The 13,024-nt window shown below is 42.4% G+C and overlaps 1 protein-coding gene across 8 annotated transcripts in view; it reads right to left on the reverse strand.

Annotated features, from left to right (window-relative positions):
* NSUN7 (NOP2/Sun RNA methyltransferase family member 7) overlaps window positions 1-13,024 on the reverse strand; it is a 149,290-nt gene that overhangs the window by 66,454 nt on the left and 69,812 nt on the right. For all 8 annotated transcript variants that reach the window (XR_012787615.1, XM_075567520.1, XM_075567510.1 and 5 more), the window contains 3 exons: window positions 9,378-9,436; window positions 4,763-4,893; window positions 1,496-1,648 (listed from right to left, as the gene is read on the reverse strand). Coding sequence is in view for 7 of the 8 variants with exons in the window: in XM_075567520.1 (XP_075423635.1) it covers window positions 1,496-1,648; window positions 4,763-4,893; window positions 9,378-9,436 (343 nt within the window). In the remaining variant the exon portion in view is untranslated. The remainder of the gene's footprint in view (window positions 1-1,495; window positions 1,649-4,762; window positions 4,894-9,377; window positions 9,437-13,024) is intronic.

Genomic DNA, 13,024 nt, shown 5'->3' on the forward strand with positions numbered 1-13,024 from the left:
TCCTGGTTCCTGCGCTGAACCGGAGGACTTCCCAGCCCGCTCAGGACTCTTGCGCTGAAGCACTGGTTTACCAGTGCAGCTAGGCGGTGTGCTACTCTGGTCTGCCTATCCTTTCCTGAGACCAGTACCATGGGCCATGGTCGCCGCACGCGCAGAGGCCACTCCCGCGCTCCTAAGCTGAAGCGGGACACTCCTGACTACCTGTTGCCGAACTCCTGCTTGAACAATGTTAACCCTGATGTCTCCAATCCTGACCCTGGCTTGTCCACTGGCGATGCTGTCTTCTCCAGTCCTGATCCTGCTACGTACGACTACGAACTGCGCAATCCGGATCCGCCTGCGCGGTCTAAGGTCGGTGCTTTTACAACCCCACCTCAGCCACGCGGTCCGACCCAGGTTTGTGGCGAGCACAACCGTGACACCATACTGTACACAAACTCCTACATGGATTTATTGTTACATTGGCGTACCTGCTTACATTTGAATTTAAATACTTATGGTGTCAGATTTTGGGTAGGAAAGCATCAGAAACACAGGTGTCACCACTTAAACATGTCACAAGCAGTAAGCTTAGGGCCTAGGAGTGATTGCGCCTTTAAAATTCCCATATGTATTAGTTGGTATGGTTCACTATACAGTATCATGAACGACACATTACACTGTTGGACTGAAGCCAAGATCCTGGATTAGATATGCAACACTCCCTGCCCGGCTCCTAGGGAGTGTACATCGTTGTGCAAATGTTGACTACGCAACATGGACTCAGGGTGCTGGCTTCAGGCGGCTGGGCGATGAGGTAGTGAGGATGTAAAAAAATTGTCATTTATTCGTAGCACGGGGAACGCTAATACCCAGACAACGTTCCACTGAATTTTATATTAGACATACATGAATATGGTTCTTCCATCAGTGCCCACTCTTAACACTCGAATGGAGGTACATTTACTCTACTTAGATATGGAACCCGGCCCCCCCTTGTTGCTTCAGGATCATCATCATCGGTATTAATCAAATTACTCTAGAACCCAACAATAATTCTGGTGGGTCTTTCCTACATGACCCTTTGGCCTGTTGGGAACTTCAACTTCCATACAGACTGATGAGGAATATTAGGGCAAATTAGTGCTGATCCGCAGACACTCGGGAGCCCTCTTTCCTGAGGCCCTCTGTGGTGTGCCGTATTCTTTTTCCTTAAATATTCCAGACTCCGTTCCTTCTTTTGGGGATCTCAACTTAAAGGGTGCTGTCCCTATGTACAACATGATAAACAGGGGGGTCTGGTTGGTGCTATTACTTTATAAACATTACTTATGTACTCTCCCCAAGGCTCCTCTCCTCTTGGCCTCCAAGAACCTAACCTTCCCCTTCTCGAATATACTCTGTGACATCATGATCCCATGGCAACACAGTGTGGGGCCCGATACACTCTAACCTTCTAGTAACTCTTTAAGAGGGGAGTACAGATACAAAATGATCCTGATATTTTTTCCATTACCTTGCTTTGGCTGTATTAATCCAAGCATAGAGAGGTAAAGTAGAAGCCCGTTGTTCTTGTTTCCGTACAGTCTCAGGTAAAATATATTCAATGGTTAGAGCATCATGCTTAATCCGACTTCTTGCAAGGGCAGCAGCCAACTTGGTTTTAAAGCTAAATGGGGGGAAAACAACAACAATAATAATAATAAAAAATAAAACAGAACTGAGGCTTAGAAGAATAAAAACAAAACAAAAATCAGACATACTGTGTTCAACACTGTATTGCAAATATATTGGTCTTCAGAGATGTATTTATTTATTTTTTACTTTAAAGATTCACGGTACAAGATGCTTTAAAGAATATTGAATCTACATATGTATCTAGGGGAAGAAAGTTTCAAGTTTCCTTTAAATCCACGAACAAGAAGAAAAAACAACAATCCTTTGCATTAGGAAGGTAGCAAGTGATAATACTGCGATGGTTCTCCAACGATGGGGGACTTCTGTTGAATTATTTAATCCTCTTGCTTCTATAAGGCACCTGAACAGGTCTTAAGTATCAGAAAGGTTAAAATCAGTGAAAATATGCATGAGCAATAGGTGTAACAAAGGCAAGTGAAAGAAATACAAGGAAATGGAAAGTGAAGGTACGGTTCTCAGAGAGCTGAAAAGAAATTAAAAGCACCCCCTCAAAAGACTTGTAGAAAAAAACCCCACACAAATAAGTCTTAGCCTTGTAATTTAAGATAGGCTTTGGAATACATTTAAAGAGCTCAACAACAAATATTGCATATTATAGAATACCTACTGTACTTTCATAATGTGCTATGTGTACACCAGCAATTTCAAAACTGCTTGGTCAGCAATATGAGTAATAGGAGAGGGCAAAGGTAGACAAGGAATAAAACACACAATACACAGATAACTGTTGCGCAGTATTCACAGATCAAGAGGAATGAGAGGGACCTCGCGTAAGCATGCCTTGATATTAGTGTTCAAAGGTAATTCAGTTCAATTAGTTTTGACGCCGCTTCCAACAAGTTTGTATATATCCTCAAGATGTCGTTTTGTCTCTACAAAATATGATCTGCTACAGGGTAATCGCACGTTAAACAAGAATAACGCACGAGGACCATATAACACAAACTTTGTCTGCCCACTGGCTGTAAAATCTTGTTATCTAGCTTTGTTCCAATATTTAGGTTGAATATATACAAAGCAGTTTGGCATTTCTGCACTGTAATTTACCTTCGCTGCCTCTGCTGTGAAGAAGATTAAGGCGCCCACTACCAGTGAAGAAATACTCTCGAGTAAAATATTGTTTGTAATCTGTGCTAAGGCTGCGCATATAGTGCTGGCGATGCGAAGTTGCGGCAAAACAAATGTATTGTCGCCGTCGCAAGCGCTTATAGCAAGCGCGACGCGAATTTTTGAAGCCGGTCAAATTTGATTTTCAGAGGCTGTCGCCACGTGACAGCCTCTGAACCAATCAAAGACCTGGTCGCCCGCGACGTCGCCGGAAAGCGAATTACAACTTTCGCTAGCGTCGCCGGCAGAAGTCAACGGTCGCGTCGCCGGCACTATAAGCTCGCCTAAGGAAATGTAGCCATTATGTAATACATGGACGACAAAAGCATTAGCTAACACAGCGGTGCGCAAACTGTGGGGCGCGAACCCCAGGGGGGGCGCGAGACTGCCGGTGGGGGGCGCGGGGTTTACAGAGGCCCCGCGCACTTCCCGAAGGCACTTAAATTAAGTGCCAGGGGAGCTGCAGGGCCTCTGTAAACCATACTTACCCGTGACTCCGGCGGCTTCCTTCTTGCGTCGCCATGGCAACGCGGCGTCATTAGGTCATGTGACGTCACGTTGCTATGGCAACGTGATGTCATGACGCCGGAGGGCGGGTCATTGGTGGTTAGGGGGGGCGCAGAAGAGAGGGGACCGCCGGCAGGGGGGCGCAGGGAAAAAAGTTTGCGCCCCCCTGAGCTAACACACATTGCAAGTGGGGAGAAAACATATTCCAGATAAAATTACACTTTAGATTCAAAACCAAGGGTCCTGTCATTAAGCTGATGGGTGTTGCACTGGGAGAAACATGGAGGGAACAAAAAATTAGTGTGGTGCAGTATATAACCGTGGATGCATGGCACAGATTTAAAAATGCAGGGTATATATTAAAAGGTAAAAATCAATTGTTAGAAACAGGACAGTCAGGTCAGTAGTGAAAGGGAGTCTGCTGCAGAAGTTGAAATGCTATTAAACCAGTAATGACATTGTGCTTCAGTTCAAGAGAGCCCAATTCTCTTAAACAAGGATCCAAAGCACTTGAAATACCAGTTTTAAAAGGTTTATGTAGAAGGTAGAATACTGTCAAACACAGTGGAATAGGAAAAAATATACCCGTCAAAAAACAGAGAGGGAAAGTTTGATAAAACAAAGTCCCTATTTAACAAAAGAAGTGGACACTATGGATTATGAATTAAAATGCAGTTGTGCTCTATACCATCACATATCAACGACTTGTAACCGTAGTTTTATAAATACTCAGCTTGAAGTGACTGGCCTACCATTTATATCATGCCAATTATTATTACTTTGTATTTGTATGTATAGTTTTAGTTATAAAAGTGCCAACAAAGTATGCATCACTTTACAACATTACAATACAAAATAAATCTAGTAAACAATGGGGATAAGCGTAATAGGTAAATGACAACCCTGCCCACAACAGCTTACAATCCAAGTGATTTCATTCACAGGGTTTGTTGGAGGCAGCTTTATAACACCATTCAGCATTGACATACAACAGGGCTCTTCAACTATCTCTTCAAAAGAAGCCAGACTGGAAAACATTTAGTAATAGAAGGGCCATAAGCTTATTGCAATGTAATATGCGATATAAAGACTCCAACATTACTTATTTTAACATTTTGAAAGCACAACATTTGTACCATACATATTTACGGAAGCTTAAATGTACAAGTGAGTTTCAGTGGGAAGAACTGTAGGCTACTTTGCACCTGCTCATTTCAGATTAGTTGCTTAAGCAATTAAAGGGTTCAAGGGTCACATCAAGGCCATTCATGGGCCACATTAAGCCCGCAGGCCTCCCGTTGAAGAGCTCTGGCATACAACATCATCAAGAAGCTGTAGAGAGTTGAAGATATTATTTGTGTGGTCGTCTTCCATCTTAAGAAATAAAAACATGTAACCTACATACGTCCACGGAAATAAAAAGTAATCTGTACAAAACCAAAAGGCTATTTGTAATTTCCTGGTACCTTACCTGTAAAGTACGTTTTCTACTTCTCGCACCTCTTCTATGATTACTTCACTATTGGATATAGAACGGGGTTGGAATTTTCGGTCCTGGAAATCATACAGCATCACCACTATCAGACTGCTCATTTCATCTGTCTGAAACAGGACAAGAAGAAAAAATAAATCTATATATCTAAAATTGATATATATCTATCTATCTATCTCACTCGCTAATCAAAAGTAACTTGCAACAAGAAGTCTCACCTTGTTCTTGGTTTCAAGAATATGCATTAGAAGTAAAAATGTATACCTCGCCCCCTCTTTGAAACTTTACATGCTTTATGTCAGGATGTCAGACCAGCAATAATACAAGAAGAGCAATTTATCCAATTCATAGATGTACAGATGTAGCACAGCATTAATCCTTCGCTTGATCGCGCTGAAGTCTGAAGTCAGCACGATCAAGCGACTGTCACCTCCCGCAGACTGTTCATTCCTGTCCAGGACTCGCTCATGACGTAGATGGCCGAATATAAGCATCTACATCATGAGGGGGGAATACTATAGGGCCGTCTCCAATAAAAGGTCATTCCTCTGAGGCAGGCCATAGAGCGCAAGACCGCGCGATGAAGCGCGCGTTTCCATCCGCCAAAATTTTTTTGGATGCGCGACGGCCGGGTCACGGGAGCAGCTTAGCCAATGAGGGTGAACTGCTCACGTGACATCACGGGCACGCCTCCCCCTCGCTGTGGATCATATGCCACAGATCGCTCAGCGGACAGGTACGCGTGACGACACAAGTGTCCACTATATCCAAGGCCTAGGACCATATTCGGTCATGTACATTATCAAAGTGGTTGGACAAGACATTTAAATGGCATTCAGAAGCATGGAACCCCCGCAGCTCGATCCTGGCAAACACTGTCCAAGGAGGCCGCAGACTTTTGCTTGTTTATCTTTGGTGCCAGGGAAATAGAAGTCTTGCTACATCTGTAACTCTGAAAACATTCCAGGTATGATTCTATCAGATGCTAAAAAAGCCTTTCATGGTATCAGCTGGAAATGTATGAAAAGCATTATACTGCAAACTGGCTTGGTCCTTATTTCTTAAAATGGGTACATGTGCTATATACTGTACTGTACATGCCCTTCTGCTAAAGTCAGGGTGAACGGAATCTCATCTCAGCCTTTCTGATAATGTGACAAGGCAGGGTTGTCCTCGCTCTTCTCTGTTTTGTTGCTTTTATGATGGAGCTCCTGGCAAATGGAATCAGTAATATTCTTGACATCTATTTTTGTAACTTCTTATAAAAATTGCTTTATATGCAGATGTTCTTCTCTTCATTAAGAATCCGATAGTATCCATGCCTAATCTACTCCAGGAATGTTAAGTATTTAGGAATTATGATAAATCGGAATATGATAAATTGTTTGAAACTAACCACCTTCCTGCTCTCAATAGTATCAAAAGGATTTAAATACAGTACACGAGGAAAATACAGATTGTGCCTTAATACCCTACCAAAGGTGCAAACAGAACAAGATATAGTCACCAACAAGGTTTTTTGTTTTGTTTTTACTGGTTTACAGCGTCAGCATTTGGTATTAACAGTTGTATTTTTTTTTTTTTATTATTTAAACCAACCATATACTTTTATGGAAAAAAAAAACGTGTGTGTGCAATGGTGTGCTTGGTGAGAATTGCCAGTATACTGTATATCGGGATATATGACTCTTGGGAATCAAATTCAGAAATGAAGGACGTAATCATGTTTAATTACAGAGTATACAGGAAAATAGATCTGCAGCACACAAGTTGAAAAAATAGATTTGAATAAAAAAGTCAGACAGTCAAACATACTCCAGAGCGACGTACGTTTCAGACACCTAGGTCTTTTCTCAAGCTCTCTTCATTTACAGAGTATACAGAGTATAAATGACCCAGCAGTCAGTATCAGAATGAAAACAGAAAAAAGAAAACCCACTGATAGATATTCTCTCTCAAATGCAATAAAGTAGCAAAAACACAGAATTTGATGCAATATGACGATAGTGTGGCCAATAATGTAACCACACAAGACCAGTTTTATGGAAATATAATAGTATCTGTATGCGTAGTAACCATATGCACTGTCCCATTTTCCAGGTGGTTGAAGTCTATAGGTGCTGCCCCACATTCCAGGATAACCGATACTCTTCAGATAAAACCTCCAAAAACAAAAAAAGATAGGGGGAGTGTAACAGGGGAGTTATCCCTGTTCAAGTAATGTGCCTCTAATCCAGCAGTGTGGTGGTTAACTGCTGGTAGTCAATTAACAAACACCACCTGCCTGATTAGATTGCTTAGAAAAGCCTGTCTTTTGAGACAGGAAGTGAGACTCCTTAGCTCACACCTGAGCTGAACTTGGAGACACTTGTCTTGAGCCCTGCCAGAAGAAACAGCAGAGCTGCTTTCAAGACACAGGGGAAACTTCAACACCGGAATGCTGACAAACCCTGAAGAAAAGGTAGCAACCACGGACAGAGAAGATTTTCCCTCCAAACCACAAGGAACAGATAAGACTTTTATTTACAAGACTTTTTATATCTGTTCATTTCATGCTATATGTTTGGGGCTGGGAGACATGCTTATCTAAGGGAGTTGTGAACTGCATAGTATTTCACTAGAAATACTGCCAAGTGAATAGAAGCTTTGTTTACCCCTTGTTTGGATGGTTTCCTGATGTTAAGGAAAAGGCGCAATAAAAGGCTTATTTAATTTCACTATAATCAGTCTCCCTTGCATACCTCTGTGAGCGTCCGCCTACAGGGAGTAGACAGTGTAGAAATTTCTATATGGATTCATTTCAATGAGTTAAAAATTCACTCACAAAAGTAGTGCAAGTATACTGTAGATGTAGTCGCCTGTAGTTAAAGACACCATTCTCTTTACTGCCTCTGATAGCGATCAGCTGCTGATTTTCTCAGTTTCCTCTGGCGCTTGGGATCTTAACGGCTGGAGCCTTTGTGGTTTTTAGAGGGCAATGAGGAGCTTCTGTGAGCGTGTGGCGACCCCCGTTCGTGCGCAGAGGTCGTGCCTGCGTTCTATGAAGCTTCGAGACGCTCAGAACCGGTGCACTTACCGGTATACACTCCCGGTAAGTACTTTTTCCTCATCTTGACAAAGCGCCTCGGTGTGAAACGCGTAGGTGTGGGCAACTTGCTCTTGCATATCTTTTCTGATCCATTAAATTACAACAGCTTTTCATGGGTACGCTCTCTCTTTAATCATTTTTTCCTGCATGGAAGTAGTGCTCCGCTTATTTTCATTTTTTTCTTGTGTATCCAGTGCCAGGCGGAAGCACACCCAATACCCCAGGACAAGGGGGCCTTCACACCAGGACACTGCTCTTCACGTGAGTCCTTGGCTTTTGCCCCATATAGTATTCAAGGTACCTATTCTACTTTGATGTATACAGGTCTGGACACCAGTGTGTGTTAAATCCTTACTACAGTGCTCAGTGAAGACAATCTGTGGGACTGTTATATTATTATTATTCAGGTGTATATAATATACCAAGAAACCTGAGGGGTATTCCGCGTTATCTGCCTATGGTTTTTACAGCACCACAGGTGTTTTTTGGTCCTCTGGCGCTTGGTATCTTAAGCTATGGAGCCTTTGTGGTGTTTAGAGGACGATGAGTGGCTTCTGTGAGCGTGTGGCGACCCCCGTTAGTTCGCAGAGGTCGTTCATGCGTTCTGTGAAGCTTCCCAGTGTCCTCCACCGGCGTCCTGGTTGTTGCAGCAACCACCGTGACGTATGTGTCCTGGAAGTGGATCTTTCCTGCATACGCATCGATGTGAACGGAGCCGAGGGCTGCTTGTGTCGAGTACTAGCTTGAGGATGCTAGAAGACACGTCTCGAGTCTGTGTGTGTGTGTTGCTTCATCCAGGCTCTAAATGAAGGATAGAAGACAGGGCACACGGATTTGAAAATAACAAAATAAATTTATTTAAAGCTGACATAGTTTTGACCAGAATGGTCTTTGTCAAGTGTAAGTGTAAGCCACTTGACAAAGACCATTCTGGTCGAAACGCCGTGTCAGCTTTAAATAAATTCTTTTGTTATTTTCAAATCCGTGTGCCCGGTCTTCAATCCTTTATTTCGTACTTTCGATTGGATGCACCCTTTTGTTCTTTGATGGGAGCACCGGTAACTGTATCTTTTGCAATTTATTTGCTTTTTGCTTTGGTATGCAGCACTTATCCTATTGTCGCTTTGCATTTCATCCAGGCTCGAGACTCGTCTTGTAGCAGCCTCAAGCTAGGACTCGACACCAGCAGCAGCCCTCAGCTTCGTTCACATCTGGAGTCGCACTGTGGGGTGTTGGGAGGGGAAAGAGGGGGGATGGCGGGTAGGGGGAGAGTCCATGCCTCAGGATCAGACCGCCCACCCATTTATCCTGTAGCGCCTGGGCCCGCCGTGTGACCGCAGCTTGAACTAGAGCCCGTAATGTTTGCTACATCAGGGTAACAATAGTAGACCCTAAACTCATATTAATGTCTCTTCTGACTTGGTTCTATTAAAATTAAACATTAATACAAAAATAAATAAATTGCAGATTTTATCTAGTACAGATAAGTGGTATTGTTTTACTTACGAATTGCTGAGAGGGGTAGAAACCACTGTCAAGTAAAATAGTTTCAAGAAGGTCTTGGTCTGCGAAGGAAAAAAAAACAGCTTAGTTTCCAAACCGAAAAAAGATATAATTTTATGAGATCGTATGTTTAAAACATTCGTGTTTGCCAAGAGAACTAGAGGTTTAATACATTATGCATTCAAATATACACAGGCGAGCCACAGCAGTTTGAGAAGCATAAATAAATGCATACAGGTGAATGTCAAAGAAACATGAAATAAATGGCAGAGTTTGTGTAAAATGTAGGGGTTTAAATGTTAAGACACATCCAGGTGATTGTAGATGGAAATGTGGCAAGATTACTTGATATACACAGTTGGGGGTTGACAAAAATCTACAAAAAAAAAAAAAAAGGACACGTTAACTTGTCTCCTGTCCCAGCAAAGTAACCTTTTAAATGCCAGAGGGGCCAAAGTGTAACAGCGCTTCCGTAACTCGCAATCACGTGACCGCTTCCCCGATCTCCCTTAAGAGAACGAACATTTTTTTTTTGGGAGTGGGGGGAGGGGGGGCTACTACGTCATGGAGCACCCACAGGGATCCAGAACTAGTAACTTAGTAGCAATGTCCTAGGACAGGCAAAGTGTTAAGCAGCACTGGGAGAAATTAGAAAGGTGTGGGCATAGTCATGGAATGTTCCTCCACCCTGCCTTCTCTTCCAGGTGATCGATCCTATTCAAGGTGATCGATTCTCCAGTGTACAGATAGCAAAAGCTGGTCGGCTGCCGACAAACTGTGCCATTTCATCTTGGCGGCAGTCCTCTTGCCCAGTGAAATAAGCTCACATCTTAGTAGATCCATCGACCGCTGCAGTGCTCTGTGCAAGGTGTCCTTGATGAACCTTGAGAGGTTGCGCTGCAAGCGCCTGCCTGGTCAGTCTTCCACAGCAAAGTCTAAGCCGCCGCCATTTTCAGGCACAGAGACTGCCCAGGAGTCCCTTCTGAAGAATTGGGAAACTTCCTGTGGGTGCGAATTTTTTCCTGTGGGCTTTATCCTAAGGTCTGCAATTACTGGAGTATTTCAGTTTAGGTTTGAGCTATCTGCAGAGGTTTCAGTGGTATTTTTAAGGGGAGTTCTCACCCCGGGCCCAAGCACTACATTAATCCGTCTGCACCCATCAGTGCTGCACATACGTTGCTCCACATTTATTTTAAAATATATATAATTTTTCTTTAAATAAACAAATGTTACTTTAAGGGCGATTCGCTTCCTTAAATTCAATGACACCGATAAAGTTGTTAAATATTTTATTTTGACTCTGTGGTACTGCCCTTTCAAGGGGCTGTTAAAATGCAATATAATTGAGGACTTTAGCAGTCAATACTGTACATTTATTTTTTATTTATAAAATGTTTTACCAGGAAGTAATACATTGAGAGTTACCTCTCGTTTTCAAGTATGCCCTGGACATAGTTAATATGACAAATAATACATGGTTACAAATACAGTTGCATAAATGTACAGGGTATACATTATATACAATACATTGCATGCACAGTTAGAGAAGATGTACATTGCTTGGATGCATAAGTCAAAGTTATATTTTGCTTGGGAAACTTCTGAAATTACTTAAGCAGAATGATACAATTATTTGTATTTGCAAAGTCATCATCAGAACACAAGACTGATTAAAAAAACATGTGTTGGTGGCCAGCAACAGCTCATCTTACAAACATGTTCCCATCTGCACTCATTTCACTAATAAACACTCCCTCGTAAATATGTTTCACCTTTATGTTCGAAAGTAAAACAAAAAAAGAACAGGTAAATAAACTGGCTATGAACGTGTGTGACTTGAGGAATGTTTTCCTTTATTGCTTAATTCCCTGTAAAGCTCAAACATTCCATGATGGACTGAAATCATAAACAAGTCTAAGCCTCGGAGGTGTAATGTGTCACCACACAGACTAAGCCATAACTGGGAACAGAACTTTGAAAGAAGTTGATCTTAAAAGCTGTACTCATTAACGTGCCACAGCTGATCTGAAAAGCCCTAAATTGGGACTATGATTTATTATTATTTGGAGGCCCATTCCACCCCGAGCCGTGCTGTCAAAAACCAGCTGATTTAAGAATAAAAATGATGTAAGAATATAATCACTTTGATCATTACGTGGATAGATACTGTATCATATACAATAGTCAATTTAGAGTTATTCTGGACCCAAGCTCACTGAAGCCCGTGAGTAGGTTCAAGCAGCATAAACTTGTCCCCTTTAAAAGCCCACAAAGTCCTTCTATTTGGTGGGGTTAACAGAAAAATAAAAGCACTTGCATGTAGTTTTTGTGGTAGGAAGTGGCTCTTGTGATGGATAGGTAAAAAGGAATCCTTTTCTAAGGGAGCAGCGGAAGATGCATCTACTCGCTGTGTCTGTTGATAAGAGAATTCACACTTTCCTTTCCAGACAGGAAAAGGGGCATACTAACAAAACAGAGAAAGGGCAGGGGGAGAGGGATAAACCAACTCAAGCTATGGGCAGTGAGAGGTTGCCAAGGCAACTGGCTGGTAGCTTGTGGAAAGGCTATATTGTAGCAACATTGTTGCAACTACACAGCAGCACTGGCTGCTTCAGAGCAAGGAAACCTGGAACTTTCACTGGGGAGAGCTGGCAGCCCGAGAGCAGAAAAAAATACAATCCTGTTCCAGGACAAGAGTAGTTCCACTTTTTCTATATATTTTTTTTTAAATACAAAATTGAGTTGCATCTTAAGTAGACAATGTACACTGTAAATAAAAGCTTGTCACGCTGTAGTATATTATTCCAGTATTTATGCGTTGCCTGCATGTTTATGTAACCCCTCTTTATTTCCCTATATGTATTAATATATATATACTAAGGAGTGGGTCTGAGTCCACCTCCTCTGTTACATAGTAGATGAGATTGAAAAAAGACGTACGTCCATCAAGTTCAACCTATATCTATACTTACGTATTGATCCAGAGGAAGGCAAACAAAAAACCTCAGTGTCATATCATCCAATGATATCTCATAAGGGGAAAAATAAATTCCTTCCCGAATCCAAGAATTGGCAATCGGATTAATCCCTGGATCAACATACATCCCATGTATACTTATTTGGTATATCCCTGTATACCTTTCCTATCTAAAAAGATGTCCAACCTTATTTTGAAGATATCTATTGTATCTGCCATCACAGTCTCCATGGGTAATGAATTCCACATTTTAACTGCCCTTACTATAAAGAACCCTTTCCTTTGTTGCTGGTGAAATCTCCTTTCCTCCAACCTTAAGGGATGGCCCCAAGTCCTTAGTCAATAATGGCCGCGTAGCACACGCGGTTCTATGAATTGTAAAAATATTAATAATTTTTTTAATCCAGCAACCTGATTGGCTTGACAGGACTTGGCGGGCTGCCAAGATTTTTTTCAGCAAGGCTCTATATAAGGCCATACAGGCGAATCAGCCTTCCTTTCAGCTTCAACTGGTTAGTACTCCATTGCCTCATTGCATCCCGCAGCCCCTATGCGGACCCTTGCGCTCCCGCTGCCCGCGCGAGCCAGTAGCGGGGTGTTCCTCCCCGTTGCTCCTGCTGCCCGGGGGAGGTTGTAGCAGGGGTGTTCCTCCCTGTCCCCGGTGCTCCCGCTG

Source organism: Ascaphus truei, chromosome 1, assembly GCF_040206685.1.
Source record: "Ascaphus truei isolate aAscTru1 chromosome 1, aAscTru1.hap1, whole genome shotgun sequence".
Classification (NCBI taxonomy): Eukaryota; Metazoa; Chordata; class Amphibia; order Anura; family Ascaphidae; genus Ascaphus; species Ascaphus truei.